This window comes from Chrysemys picta, chromosome 6 (assembly GCF_011386835.1).
Source record: "Chrysemys picta bellii isolate R12L10 chromosome 6, ASM1138683v2, whole genome shotgun sequence".
In the NCBI taxonomy this organism is placed as follows: domain Eukaryota; kingdom Metazoa; phylum Chordata; order Testudines; family Emydidae; genus Chrysemys; species Chrysemys picta.
In genome coordinates this window covers 58,592,736-58,608,620 of record NC_088796.1, presented here as the reverse complement: position 1 = coordinate 58,608,620, position 15,885 = coordinate 58,592,736, and the positions used below count along the sequence as shown (strand labels likewise).

At 39.2% G+C, this 15,885-nt stretch overlaps 1 protein-coding gene across 15 annotated transcripts in view; it reads left to right on the top strand.

Moving 5' to 3' along the window:
• Positions 1–15,885, top strand: part of ARB2A (ARB2 cotranscriptional regulator A) — a 352,291-nt gene that overhangs the window by 196,603 nt on the left and 139,803 nt on the right. For 14 of the 15 annotated variants that reach the window (XM_065599203.1, XM_042855843.2, XM_042855842.2 and 11 more), the window contains one exon: positions 7,109–7,228. The exons of the other annotated variant lie outside the window; for it this stretch is intronic. In XM_065599203.1, the coding sequence (XP_065455275.1) occupies positions 7,109–7,228 (120 nt within the window). The remainder of the gene's footprint in view (positions 1–7,108; positions 7,229–15,885) is intronic. 15 annotated transcript variants of the gene reach the window in all.

Genomic DNA, 15,885 nt, shown 5'->3' with positions numbered 1-15,885 from the left:
AATATAATTTTGGGATGTATTAACAGGCACTGGTGATGCCTCAGCTGGAGGATGGTGGTCAGTTCTGGGCACCACACTTTAGGAAAGATGTAGGCAAATTGGAGAGTCCAGATGAGAGCAACAAAAAGTATAAAAGTTTTAGAAAGCCTGACCTCTGAGGAAAGGTTAAAAAACCTGGGCATGTTTAGTCTTAGGAAAAGAAGGCTGAGGAGGGACTTGGTAACAGTCTTCAAATATGTTAAGGACTGTTATAAAGAGGATAGGGATCAATTGTTCTCCATGTCCACTGAAGGCAAGACCAGAAGTATTGGGAGATTTAGATTAGATATTAGGAAAGACTTTCTAATTATAAGGGTAGTTCAACTCTGGAAGAGGCTTCCAAGGAAAATTGTGTAATCCCTATTACTGAAGGTTTTTAAGAACAGGTTGGATAAACACTCTCAGGGATGGTCTAGGTTTACTTGGTCCTGCCTCAGCACAGGGGTCTGGACTTGATGACCTCTCAAGGTCCCTTCCAGCCCTACATAACCATGGTTATTCCCATTGTTCAGGTTGCTGTGTACCACGTCAGTGGTGAGAAGAGCCTAGAACCTGTCCATATGTGGCCAGCTGAGAATTCCCCCAGCATGGGAGAGTTTTTAACATGCATTCAGGTTCTGTGTTCAGGCACGAAGGATGCACTAGAGCAAGGGTGGTCAAGCTTACTGACCCTGCACATATGACAATCTTCAGAAGTTCGAGAGCCAGGGTGCACCTACCTATGCTCGGGGCTTCAGCCCTGAGGAAGGTGCCTGAGAGGGCTTGAGGCTTCAGCCCCATTCCTGCTGAAGCCCTGAGTCCTGGCAGGTGCACCCCATGGGGCTGAAGCCACAAGACTCCCCTCCCTGCTGGGCAGAAGCCCCTACCCCACCACCCCAATGCAAGACAGAGGTCCTGAGCTCCCCCCCCTGGTCTGGTAGGTGAAGAATGTGGTTGGGGAGGGCCACGAGCTGCACTTTATCAGTAAAAGAGCCGTATATAGTTCACGAGCCACAGTTTGGCCACCCCTGCACTCAGGTCAGAGGAGGCATGGCCAGGGTATTGCTGCACTCTGATTTTTCTCATAGAGTGTATAGTCCTTAGTTCTAGTTAATATAGATTAGAGCAGCCTCTAATTTTTCTAACCTATGCCAGGGCCTAAGTCAAGGCCAAACTGATCAGAGGATTAGGGAGACAACTTGTTTCTTGACCCTTGCTCCCACTCTGCTGCTTCAAGCAGGTCTCAGATACAGCAGAAGATCTGGCCTAGGAATATTAAAATTTCTTCAGAAATATTAATTTATCATTGTCATATTATTTTCATTAAATGTACTGTTAAATTACTTTGATTAAACTTTTTGTATTAGAATGAAAAGTTCCAAGTTAACAATTTATGACCATTTTTGAGGCAATAGTCATTTGGTTTGGAAAGCTACTCTGTGTTTTTATATATTGCTAATGGCTAGTATTTAAAAGATATAAAGCAATACTTTGATTGCTCATTTCTATCTTAGCCAAAAAAGTTTAATGCTACTTCTACTGGAAACATCTGGTGATCCTTTTGTTGTTGAAAAGGAACTGTTCCATGTGGCAAAAACATGTTATCTGATAATCCTATGTTTCTGTCATTAACCTCCCCAGAACCTCATAGATGGGGATCTGTGCTCCATATTACGTTTTTGAATCAGGAGTGGGTTTTCTTTAGCTAGCTGCTGAAACTCTGTAGTTCCTTTAATATGCTGTATAAACTAAAATGGCATGTTAAATCCTATTCATAATATATTATTTCTTTAAAAAATGAATTATGTAAAATTTGTCAAAGTAGTAGCAAATTGAAAATTATGCATCAGATATTTTAGGGTCCAAGGCAAGTACTCCGCCCTCTACCTGAGCAGAGCTCAGCTGCAGTGGAGAGGGGAGAGGGAATGTGAGCGCTTCCTCATTGTCAGCCACCCAGCCCCAACTTAAATTAAAGTTGCGGAGGAGCAGCTCTAATTTACATTACTGGTGTGACGGGTTGGATCACAGAAACCCCCTTGGGAGCTGCCACCCGATGTGCAAAGACTACCCCTGCTTCTGCTTTCCTTGCCAGCTCAGGACTCCAGCACCCTGTCTTGCTGAGCCAGACACTCTCATCTGCTCCAACACAGATCCAGGGTCTGAATCACTTGTCCCAAAGCTGCAGGTTTACCTGAAAACAGCTCACAGTAGTGTGCTTGTCTTTAGCACTCAGATGCCCAACTCCCAATGGGGTCTAAACCCAAATAAATCCGTTTTACCCTGCATAAAGCTTATGCAAGGTAAACTCATAAATTGTTCACCCTCTATAACACTGATAGAGAGATATGCACAGTTGTTTGCTCCCCCAGGTATTAATACATACTCTGAGTAAATTACTAAATAGAAAGTGATTTTATTAAATACAGACAGTAGGATTTAAGTGGTTCAAAGTAGTAACAGACAGAACAAAGTAAGTCACCAAGCAAAATAAAATAAAATGTGCAAATCTATGCCTAATCAAACTAAATACAGATAATCTCACCCTCAGAGATGCTTCAGTAAGTTTTTCTCAGACTGGACATCTTCCAGGCCTGGGCACAATTCTTTCCCCTGGTACAGCTCTTGTTGCAGCTCAGGTGGTAGCTAGGGGATTCTTCATGATGGCTCCTCTCCCTCTCTGTTCTCTTCCCCCCTGTATATATCTTTTGCATAAGGCGGGAACTCTTTGTCTCTCTGGGTTTCCACCCCCCCTCACTGGAAAAGCACCAGGTTAAAGATGGATTCCAGTTCAGGTGACATGATCACATGTCACTGCAAGACTTCATTACTCACTTGCCAGCACACACATATACAGGAAGACTCACAGGTAAATACAGCCATCTGCAGACAATGGGAGTCATCAAGATTCCAAACCATCATTAATGGTCCACACTTTACACAATTACAATAGGCCCTCAGAGTTACATTTTATATTCTAGTTTTAGATACAAGAGTGGTTCATTTATACAAATCAGATGATCATACTCAGTAGATTATAAGCTTTGTAATGATACCTTACAAGAGACCTTTTGCATGAAGCATATCCCAGTTACGTTACATTCACTTATTACCGTATTTTCTCTAAAACTATCTCAGTTACATTATATTGACTTATTATCAAGTTTTTATAAAACCATATAGACTGCACAACGTCACAACTGGCGTAATGTCATTCAGTGACCTTGAGCCAGTGGACGAGCTCCACTTTGTCATGCCCCTGACAATATCTCCTCGCTTTCCATACACCAGGAGTTGGGAGGCTGCTGGCACAGGAAGCAGTTTTACACTAGCTACTGCAGTCTGTATTCCAGCCAATTTGCATTGTATAAGCAGCACTTTAGAGGCCTTAGCAGACTGGAGAATCTAGGCACATAACATCTATTTAGGATCTTGAATAAATTATTTGATTTTTCAGAGTGCTGAACGCCCCTGGCTGTTATTAACTTCAATACCATTGAAAGTCAAGCCATTTATTTAGGCACATAACTATGGGGTTTAGATATCCAACTTGAGGCATGTATGATGGAAAATTTTGCCGTGGGCTTCTATAGCAGCCTTCCAGCCAATGATCTCAAAACACTTTACAAATGACAATGAATAAAGCCTCACAACTGCCTTATGAGGTAGGTAATATAACCTTTCACTCCCTTTTTATGTGGTCATACAGAAAATTATGGAAAGCATGACAAAGAGGCCTGCACTTCATTAAATAACTTAACAAGTTAACATGTAAAGTCAGGATATTCTAGTAGCAGTAAAAGAATGGGAAGTAACAGTTACCTTGGATTGTCACCTTCTGTACTGAAACTCCGGTACTCAGCACCCTAAATTATCCAAGGCCAGACAGACCCACTTAATCCTCAGACCCTGGTGGAACTGGCATAAATTCAAATTCCAAACAGCCCAACAGTTCTGTGGAGACTGCGGTGCCTAACTCTCTATTAGATAGCCAGCTCCATCTTACGTATTGGCAGCATTGATTTGCTTGTCCCAAAAAGTTGCCTGAAATCTTGACCAGCTTCAAAGTAAAGTTATTCTGATACCTATCGTAAAGAAACAGCTTTCACTTTAAAATGTATCACTTCATCCAGTAGTGTTCCCCTGTCCCAGATCCTCTTTTTATACTATCTGTGGGTTAGCAGCGTATACAGAACAATACAATGTATTTTGCATTAATGTATGTAGTGTTGTTGTATCCTTGTTGGTCCCAGGATATAGAGAGACAAGGTGCGTGAGATAATATCTTTTATTGGACTAACTTCTGTTGGTGAGAGAGACAAGCTTTTGAGCTCCACATTGTAGCACTTCACCTTGAAGGGTCGCTTAGAATATGTGATAACTACTTATGATAAACTATTGGTTCAATCTTGTATTTAGCTGTGACATTCAAGTACCTTTCCCAGACCTGATGAAGAGCTCTATGTAGCTCCAAAGCTTGTCTCTCTCACTAACAGAAGTTGGTCCAATAAAAGATGTTACCTCATCCACCTTGTCTCTCTATTTTACATTAAGGCACTTTAACAATAAAAAAGAAAAACAGAAGTTATAGTCCAAAGTAACTAATTTTAGACAGAGCCTCTCTTTGCTTTTGTATATAAAAAATAATCTTGAATTGAATCTTCATGCTGGAATGTATGCAATCTAACGGTTAAATATTTGGTTTATCAGATTGTTTGGTTTTGCTTTAATCAGTGGGAGTTATTTGTAGATATCTAAACTCTCACTTGATTTCTGAATCCTTTGGAAGCTTCCTGCTGTAGTCCTAAGACTCTATGCTTTTGCCCTAATGATACACAGAATAATAAAAATGGGCTGCACCATGATTTGACGCACAATTTTTAACTAAAAATAACTGACCCTTCTTTCTCTTTGTCAGAGCTCAGAACTTGATTAAATTGCTTTTACAATGATTAATTTTATTCTCAATTAAAAACTAACTGTAAATCTAATTCACTTGACTAAGGAAAACGCCTTAGCTGCTATTATTATTTTATTGCAGTGTATTATTTACAGTAGCATAGCTTCTAAACTTTTCTTAGAGAAAACCTTTTGTTTCAACATTTTTCTTCTATAGCAATCCCAGTTAAAACGTACATAACTTCCCTTAATAAACTCCAGATCATACTGCTCTATTTTATCTTAAACAAATCTCTAGGGGGAAAAAAGTGATTCATTTGCAAGCCTCTGCTTTGCTAATAGAAGCAAAAACACATTCCAGTTTCTTTACTTGGATCCAGATCATGTATTTGGATTCAAGTGGTTGGAGTCTTATATCTTCATGATCAAATTGCAGAACCAGAGTTGAAAGACAGAAAATATCCCTTCCCTTGCATGGAGATGAATGTAGCTCTTGATACCTAATAGGCTGACACTTCACTGTATCATTGAGAGTCAGTCAATCAATAATAGAATCTGCCCAAGTCTAAGGAACTTTGTGGCTGTTTTGAAAGTTTGATAAACATTTCCTATCCTGTTACTGTACATTAAAAGGTAGGAGTAAAGCTTTGTTCTCAGTTTCTGCTAGTTAAAGGAACAGTGGATAAAAGTTTCAAAATTGTCCATGTGATTTAGGAGTCTAATTGCTTTATTCCAAAGTGATTTAGGTGCTTGGGATCCAAAGTCTCATTGAGACATAGGCTCCTAAGGGCAGGTAGAAATCGATCCCCGAATTGACGCTAGTACTCCACCAGCGGAGGTAGGAGTAAGCGCCATCGACGGGGGAGCTGCAGAGGTCGATTTGCCGCCGTCCTCACAGCAGGGTAAGTCGGCTCCAATACGTCGAATTCAGCTACGCTATTCGCGTAGCTGAATTTGTGTATTTTAAATCAACACCTCCCCAACCCCGTAGTGAGGACGTAGCCTAAGTGCCTACATCATTTTTGAAAAAGGGACTAATTTTTGAAAATTTTACAGTCTATCTATAATTTATATGAATAATTAACACTGAAATCATTAGAATCCTATGGCTACCAGTTGCCCTCACCGGTATTTACTTACTTGTGATTTTTATATCACTTATTTATGGCTTTTCAACTAGGGAAGTAATGTTTAGTATCAGGCATTTCATGTTTATTACATTAATACTTGCATAAGAAGTACTAATACTAAGAGGTAAGTGAGGTGCAGAGAGGTTAAATGCCTTGCTGATAGGCACATAGAAAGTTAGTAACAGAAGTAGGAATGTACAGCCCAGATATTCTGATCACCAGTCCTATGGTTTTAACTAGTAGAGAATTTGCTCTCCCGTAACTCCCCGGCCCCAAAATAATGAGTATTACTAGAAAATGGTCAAGAGGTGCTCTATCTGCATTGTATATTAGCTTGTAATTGCAAAATAACATAGAATAAGTATGATGTAAAAAATCAGTTATGTCATTATGGAATTAGGCCATATTCTGTATGGTTAGAACATGTAGATGTATAGCAGCAGTGGGAAAAATACTAGAGAGTGAGATGAAGCCTCTGTTTTATTATTATTATTATTCTCTTTATTGGATTAAGTCTTAATTTCATACAAACATACAAACAAAGACTTTTTAGTGAACAAATATTTGACGCAAAGTTGTCAAAAGTTTGAATCTGATCAGCGTCTGGCCTACTGGGTGACCTTGGGCCAGTCAAGTCATTCTTTGCTTCTGTTTCCCCATCTGTAAAATGTGGATAATGATACTGACCTCCTTTGTTAAAGAACTTTGAGATCTACTGATGAAAAGTGTATATAAGAACTAAATATTATTATTGTTATTCTGTATTAAATTTGAGTGAGGCTGTTTAGCTGAAATGCCATTATTGTGCTTAGACTTCCTGTAACTGCACAATATTTTGTTTATATTCAAAGAAAGCAGATTTTGCAGTCTTTAAATCACATTCTCAGGGTTGTTTTGTGTGTTGATTTTTTTTTAAAGAAGAATCAATGAATTTTTGTGACCCTAGCAGAAATGTATTTGTGGTTTTTTTTAACAAAACCTTTTAACAACTAGGAATATGTTGCCTGTAGACAAAACTGTCAGTTTGCAAAAGATTATAGTGAATAATATACTTCTCTGTGTAGGATAATGGCTCTCCTGAAGAACATGCAATTTATGTGTGGGACCACTTTATTGCTGAGTCAGCAGCTGAAAACATATTTTTTGTCGCTCACAGTTACGGTGGACTTGCATTCGTAGAGTTGGTAAGTGTTAACTTTTCCATTGCCCTATTTGCTGAGGGCTTTCACATATTTGCAGAAGTTAAATTTAATGTTCTCTTTCCAAAGAGGGTGGACAATTTAGAACTCTAAACAGCTTTTCACATGGTATGTTTGGGTTTAAAAAAAATTAAAAGCACTGTTTTTTACTCTGTTGATTATTTACCAAATTAGAAGACAGTCACATAGGGCTTCATGCTTACAGAAGCCAGGGAAGCCAAAACCTATGGATCCTGACTGGTGGTATGCGTGCAAAAAAAGGGAGAATACAGCTTCTGTCGTGCTCTGTGAGTTCTAGGTTGGGTCTGAATACAAATAAGTACAATGTGTAATGCTCACTGAGTCAGTGTTATTTTATATGATTTCCCCCAATGCAATTTGGAACTCAAGTGAGGGAACTTGGAGGCACCTGTTGACAGGGAAACTCATAGAGGACCTGATCCAAAGCCCATTGAAGTCACAGGAAAGACTTCTGTTGATTTCATTGGGCTCTGGATCAGTCTCAGTGTGAAGGAAGTACAGGAAAGAGTGTGGATGCAGATTTTGCCACTTCCATGGAAGGCAAACTTGCATATCACTTTCTATGAAAGCATTAGAAGGAAACTGCCCGTTTAAATTCACAGAATTAAGAATGGCTCAATGGGACAACTCACGTGCATAAAATTAAGCATATGCATTAGTGTTAGCAGGTTCAGGGCCAAAATGTTCAAGCAATTTTGCACCTTGATTCAAAGTCATGGGAGGACATCACAATTGCACTACTGATACGTTGGGTTACTGTGTTTATGTAATTAAAGTTTTTTGACTGTTTGCTACTCTGGGAGAAAATAGATGTGTGAGCACCTCTGGTCAATGAGAAAACAAGAGAAGAAATGCTTATGTGATTCAAAGATTTTAACAGTTCTTGTTGATTTTTTTTGTTATGGAAATTAAGGCTATTTCAGTTCTCTCATTGCTTCCCCAAGCTTTATTTAAACAGTGTGCACATGTTGAAACCTGAGAATGATGTAGCTGATCTAATCCCACAAATGTTTTACAGTCCTGTCAGTAAATTGTACAAATTTACTTTTATTTCTCAAAACAAAAAATATCAAGATACCAAGTTTTGTAGTTGTAAATTATTCTGTTTGTAACACACCTTAACTGTTCATTTTGATCTATAATTGCAGCTGCATAAACTGATTGTATAACGTGAGCTCTTTTCAATTACGTCATATGATTTGAATTCCTTATATACTGTAATAGTATGAATTATCTATTTCCTTTGCTTTTGTAAACTGTGAAGTTTCAAATACTCCGATTGTTGGATTACCCTGATGTACTTAAATTTTGAAATTGAAATATCTGTAGAATTCAGTAGGTTTTGTCAAGTAATATTATTTGGGTCACTGGATGCATACAAATATATTGTATGCACATTTTTGAATAAGCATTTCTTAATATATGAAGTCAGAAAAGCCAAAGTGTGTTTGAGAACTTTATTAATTTTTAATAAACAAACCACTTACTTGAAGGTATTTTGGAATTTTAGTGAGTAAAGTTCTTTCTATCACATTTCAGTCAATGGCTTGAGATGGCATGAGTAACAGATGACCAATGTGTCATTCCCATTTTGCCTGTTTCTCTCGTCACACTGGTGGATATTTCTCCACTTTTGTTCTAGTTTAATATGAAGCACACAGATGTTTCAGAACAAGACTTGACTTCTGACCTTGGGGCTTCTAGGGTCAGGGTGCTCAGGGCCTGTGAAATTATCACAAGCTGAGCTAAAGTTTTTCTCCATCACAGGAAGTAACCAGTAAGCAAGAAGTTAAAAAGGAGCTTTGTCATAGAGACAAGATGGTCTCAGTAAGGGTCAGCTTCTGTAGTCTGCTATCTCCACAGGAGGTGCATGCATGGGAGGAAGAATATAATATATAACTACTGGCACATCACATATCTTTCATGGAAAACTAGACCTGAGAAGTATATTTAATGTAATAGTCCTTATTTAAAAAAAAATAACTGTGATTAACACCTGTTTTTGCATTCCCTGTTAAAAATAAGTTTATCTGATTTATTTATTTATGTATTGGTTTTGTTGACAGTAGAAGTTTAGATTGGGGGTTGCCTCTAATTATAATAGAAACAAATATTGAACTACAATAATAAAGGTTTTATTTTTACCATAATATTAAGTGGTCAGATTTGCTTAGTATTTTTATTCTTTCCTGCCCTAGAAAATATTTTAGCTTAAAAAGTTTCAGCTTGTTTTTAGACGTTTTTAGTAACTAGAAAAATGATGCTTCTAACCTCTTTGCTCTATCCATCCCCAAAGTGCTATTCTGTAATCCTGAAGAGTAGCAATAAAGTAAATATAGGAGCTTGTGGAAAATTAATGTCCTAGAGTAAATATTCATATTCTCTCTTTCCCACCCAAATACAGTAGTTATGTAGACTCCTTGTACACTTCTCATCTGTTTTCATTCCCCTTGCAGAGGGCAACGTGAAACTTCTGTTTTTCACTTGGAATGTAGGGCCTTGCCTGGGCCTTTTGCACCAGTGTGTACCCACAGAAAGTAAAATAAACCACAGACTTTGAAATAAATGCCTTTTATACCTTGTGTTGGTATGCGTGCAATGCTGCTGAATGTGTTCTGATTGTTCACAATTATTTAATAACTGAAGATCTCTAGGTTTTCATTGCTTCCTTGGGGAATCCACTCTAAAAGTAACTGTCACTGTAGAGTTAGAAGTCCAGAGACTTGACGTTAAATGACAGTTAGATTGTGGCATTTAGTAACAGCCTATAGCAAAAGTAATGTAAAGCTGCTTTTTCCTGCAGGAGAAGGAGCAGGAGGCATTCAGCCTTATCAAGGCAGAATATCTTCAGGAACAAACTGGTTGCACCCCTGTAACAGGTTTAGCTGGTGCAGTCAGCCAGCTCTGTTCCATTTATTTCCCCCTGCACACTCCTGTTGGGTGACTTACTTTGGGAGGGAAGCATTTTGGTAGCAGTTTCTGTGCTCCCCAAAGTGCTGGGGCAACAACCAGCCTTCATGAAGTCTGAACAAAAAGGGGGAGCATCATTATTCAGTTGCCATTACTCTGTAGCTGTATATGGTCTAGCTCACAGTCTAGCTTTTAATTTCGATTTTTGACTTGGTTGCCAAAGCAAAAAATCAAGATGTGATTTGCAAGATACTTATATCACCCAGTTAAACTTCCCTAGAATTTTCAAATATTTGTCACAAGGTTCATTACGGTATTTTTATTGTTGTCCAAAACTTTTGCCTTTGTATGCACATGTAGGTGTTGTTTTCCTTAACATCTCAAACATCAGGGTAAGTCTACAACATCATGCTTGAATGCACAGAAACTGTTATCCTGCAGCATAGGCACCCAATTCCTCTACCTTACTGGGTCACAGATTACAAGGGAAATAATTGAAAGTGGTTTAGCATGTGTGAGAAGTAAAGTTTGACCAATAAGTATAATTAGTTATATTGTTTATAGTTTGAATTACAAGTAAGAATCATAAGACTACTACTAAAATGTATCTTAACATTTACTAATTAAAACTTTGTATAATTGTAGTTTGAAATTAAATGTGCAGCAAACAGATGTCTAAAAAGTAAATTATTTTTTACATACAAGGCACTAAAAATAGTTGTAGGTCATGGTCTTTTGCTAATTACTGATTTTGAAAATTCAAAACATGATTCATGAACATATCTTATCTATCTTCTGTTATCCAGCGCACAGTATATTGCAGTTGGGGATTTATTTTCCAAAGCAGCTTGCTGTACTTGATGGTAAACAATGGAATTTGCACAACTCCTATGAAATTTAATAGAAAGTAACATTTTAAAATTGGAATCCTTTTATGTGTGGTCAATTAAAAGAAAAAGACGTACCACTGAGTCTTTCTGCAAGTTTTTGTGGTGATACAATTTTACTTTGTTATGAGAATGTTTTTCTGTCCCCTGTTCCTGTGTGAAAGATCCACACCCTGTCTGAGGCCCTGAATGTGCAGTTGGATCCATGTAGTTGATCCTTGTGCCTATGTGGACCCCATGAGCCACCCTTGCAGATCCAATTACAGGACTAGGGCTCAACTGTGTATGCAGGAGAAAACAAATTGACAGACAGACTAGTTTTCTGGTATCACTTTTAAAACAAATACATTTCCACGCTTTTACCCTCACTGGGTGACAACTGCTCATATTTCAGAATCTCCAAAAGAATTGCCAGTCCCAGACTTTCAAAATCATTAATCAAGCCCCTGCAAAATCAAGAGTTTGGCTTACAAATCATGAGATATTTTTAAAATGATAATTTTGGGCTTCTTTTTTATTTGCCTTCTGCTTTTTGAACCTTTGTGATTCACACTGTCAAGCTTTTTACCACTATACTGAAAGCTAGAAACTTCCTTTTTTGTTTTTAAATAAATTGATTAATTTAATTAAACTTCAGCTTTAAGGAAAACACCAGATAGCACACGACTTGTGATAAACTTGTGAGAGGTGGCAACACTATCTCAAATTTTCAGTGTTTGCTGTTGCAATTATTGTTCATCAGAGAATCAGAGAGCACAGGGAATTAAACTACATCAGGAAAGGAAAGGTAGATGAACAGTCTTCTATTGGATGAAAAACTACCCAACCCATTGTAGCCTTTGACTAAAGTGTTGTATGTATGTATAGATACTAAGTTGTAGATAACACATAGATTTTATCTATAGACTGTTAAAAGAATTTTAAAGACTAGTAAAAAGCTGTAAAGTACTGACTATGTCAACATATTACATGAGTAGTTGAATTGCTAAACATACTATAGAGTGCTGTGCTTTTCACACCATAATCTTCTCAGATTCAGGAAAAATTACTATAGTTTGATGATATTAAACTGCAGTCTACTGAAATTAAAATATGCCTAAGAATTTAGATATTGTCTCTTTACATCAGCCTCCTGCTTCTGTTTTTCCTCTTCTTTCCTATTATTTATGAGTCAAGGGAAAGGAGACTTTGGATCTGTTTGTGCTGTACTAACAAGCATTATTAAACCCTGTGTCCTTAAAATATATAGGTCAGATTCTCAGCTGGCATAGATCAGCACAGCTCCATTGAAGTCAACCTGCTTTATTTCTTCAATTTGAAATAATTTTAAGGCCTTGATCCTGTAATATGATCCACATGAGTGGACACTGTGCCCTTGCAGAGCCCCCTTGACCTCAGTGGAACTCTGTCAGCAGATTGAGAGTTTTAGTGGTTGTGCTGTTAAACTGTTTCTGACTTTTTGGGATCACCCAAACCAGCCAAGACCAGTAAGGGGTTCAGTCATTGCCTGCCCTATAACCTAAAGTACCTTTATGTTGTGCAGCTTTAGTTCAGAGTCCAGACACTAATAACCAGTCCATAAGCACACCCTGGCTTTCACCAGCCTAGTTCAGTTAGCACAATAGACGCTTGGGGTAAAAATAAATAGGTTTATTTAATATAAAAATTAATAGATTCAAAGATAAGAGTAAGGGAGAGTATGTAGGTTACACAGAAAATAACCATAAAGATGGAACTTCAGCCTTTACATTTTCAGATTAGATAAATCTCTTTTCTAATACAAGTAACCTATTGCCTCTGAACAATTTCCCAGCATACCTGCTGCCCTAGAGGGGATCCAGTGTTTCATGGACACCAGCACCTACCAAGTGACGGTTGTGACGGGTTGGATCACAGAAACCCCCTTGGGAGCTGCCACCAGATGTGCAAAGACTACCCCTGCTTCTGTTTTCCCTGCCAGCTCAGGACTCCAGCACCCTGTCTTGCTGAGCCAGACACTCTCATCTGCTCCAACACAGACCCAGGGACTGAATTACTCGTCCCAAAGCTGCAAGTTTACCTGAAAACAGCTCACAGTAGTGTGCTTGTCTTTAGCACTCAGATGCCCAACTCCCAATGAAGTCTAAACCCAGATAAATCCGTTTTACCCTGCATAAAGCTTATGCAGGGCAAACTCATAAATTGTTCGCCCTCTATAACACTGATAGAGAGATATGCACAGTTGTTTGCTCCCCCAGGTATTAATACATACTCTGAGTGAATTACTAAATAGAAAGTGATTTTATTAAATACAGACAGTAGGATTTAAGTGGTTCAAAGTAGTAACAGACAGAACAAAGTAAGTCACCAAGCAAAATAAAATAAAATGCGCGAATCTATGCCTAATCAAACTGAATACAGATAATTTCCTCACCAGTTCCAGAGTGCTCCCTTTTACAGGCTAATCTCCTTTTAGCCTGGGTCCAGCAATCACTCACACCCCCTGCAGTTACTGTCCTTTGTTTCAGTCTCCTTCAAGTATCCTGGGGGGGGTGGAGAGGCTCCTTCTTTAGCCAGCTGAAGACAAAATGGAGGGGTCTCCCACAGGTTTAAATAGACTCTCTCTTGTGGGTGGAGACCCCCCTCCTCCCTCCTATGCAAAGTCCAGCTCCAAGATGGAGTTTTGGAGTCACCTGGGCAAGTCACATGCCCCTGCATGACTCAGTCTTTGCAGGCCGATGCCATTGTCCACATGGCATCTTGCATGTCTCCAGGAAGACTTCTCATGTGGATTGGAGCATTCCAAGATGCATTGTTCCCCAAGTGTCTCCTGATCAGGTACTTAACCTGGCGCATTCCTTCCTAAAGAAGCTGACCAAATGCCTCACAAAGCTTACTTAGAAATCAAGCAAGCATACAGCCCATATTCTTAACCTCGAGTAGAAAATGATATATATGTACAAATTGGATGAATAGATATAGTAGACCATAACCTTTACGGAGATGTGTTACATGGCACAGGCAGTGCAAAACATATTCCAGCTATGTCATCCATACATTTATAAGCACCCCCTCCCCATAAAGCCTTATGGGGTACACTGTCACAACGGTCCTCAGTTTCTGGATGAAGACCAGTCTGTTTGAAGCCTTTTAAAGGGCTTTTTCCTCTCTGACTATAGTGACTCGTGGTAATTCAGGATGGGGACATTCTAGCTGGGATGTCTCCATGTCTTCCCATTAACTCTAATGGCCCATCATTTGTCTTTTCTTGCACTGTATAATGCTAGGTGCTTGGAGCTAGTCTCATCTGGCTGGGGAGGCAGCCCCTCCTTGCCTGACTGCACCACCAATTATGAGCACAAAAATACATAAGTCCCTAACCACAGTCTGTATACATAGCTCATAAAGATCATTAAGTTAGAACACTGTAAGCTTTCTTACACAACGTATTTTTATTGCAAAATAATATTGTTTACAATCAGCTGATTCAACCACTTATTCTGTGGGGTTCAAACTCCTTGTTCTCCCCTTGGGGTATGTGAACCTTGATTGTCCCACTTTCGCTAGTTTGTCATTGATTTTATTGACTTCATTATTTAATGTCCATTAAATTTGCTTTTTAAATTAAACACAATCTGAACAACAAGTAATTGTAGATGGTATACTGTCTGTGCTTCCCTTCTCTGCCTAATCCGTAATGGAACCTATCTTGAGGTGTAGCAGAGGGTACCCAGAATCTGTTGGTTGTTTTGGGATGGGTTTTAACATAAATCATAGAGGTGGGAAAGCACAAGAAGTACAAATTCAAGAAGCAGAAGAGGGGCACCACTGACAGGCCAGGTGACTGGCTGCTTCTCCTTTAACAGCTGCATGGGAATCAGCTGAAGAGACTATAGTGTCCGAGATCAACCATAGCTAGGACATGGTCAGCTCCCTGGATGCTGTAGTGTTAGTGCCACAAGAGCAGCTTCCCCAGCCTCTGTTGTTAACTAGGGTGCCAATCAGGACCTTGGAAATGGCAAAATTGAGCTCCAATAAGGTCTTAATTTCCATTTAAAAACAAAAGTTGATTGGGAGCCTATCATAGAGAAGTGTTCCGTATTTCAAAAGTGTCGATAGGCAAAAGTAAAGCATACCCACACTTTTGTGTACTTGCAATCATTAAACAGAATCGGAAAAAAATAGCATCCTTTAACAAATATTGAATTTTGATTAAAGTTAAGGAAAGCAGCATGGACTAGTGCAGAGGTCAGCAACCTTTGGCATGCGGCCCCTCAGGGTAATCCGCTGGCGGGCGCGAGACATTTTGACTGTCCTCAGGCACGGCGCCCCCCCGCAGCTCCCAGTGGCCACAATTCGCCTTTCCCGGCCAATGGGAGCTGCGGGAAGTGGCGGCCAGCACGTCCTTGCGGCCTGTGCCACATCCTGCAGCTCCCATTGGTCGGGAATGGTGAACTGCGGCCACTGGGAGCTGCAGGAGGCCATGCCTGAGGACAGTCAATGTAAACAAAATGTCTTGTGGCCTGCCAGTGGATTACTCTGATGATAAAGGTTGCCGACCCCTGGACTAGTTACAGTGCCTAACTCCAATGGGGCACAAAGTAGCAGTAATAATCTTTATTTATAAAATTTGTCAGGATTATTGAAAATGGAATTCTCAACTACCCTGTGAGAACTAATTTTAAAAGCAGTTTTTTTAAAAAAGTCAGAGTTGGAGTGAAAGGGTGTAAATGTGAGGAGAAAATGTAGTGATGGGGCAGGAAACTAAGAAGTGAGAACTAAGTGAAAGAGCAAAATAAAAGGGGGAATGGTAGATTGTGTGCTTCAATATGATGGAAGCACAAA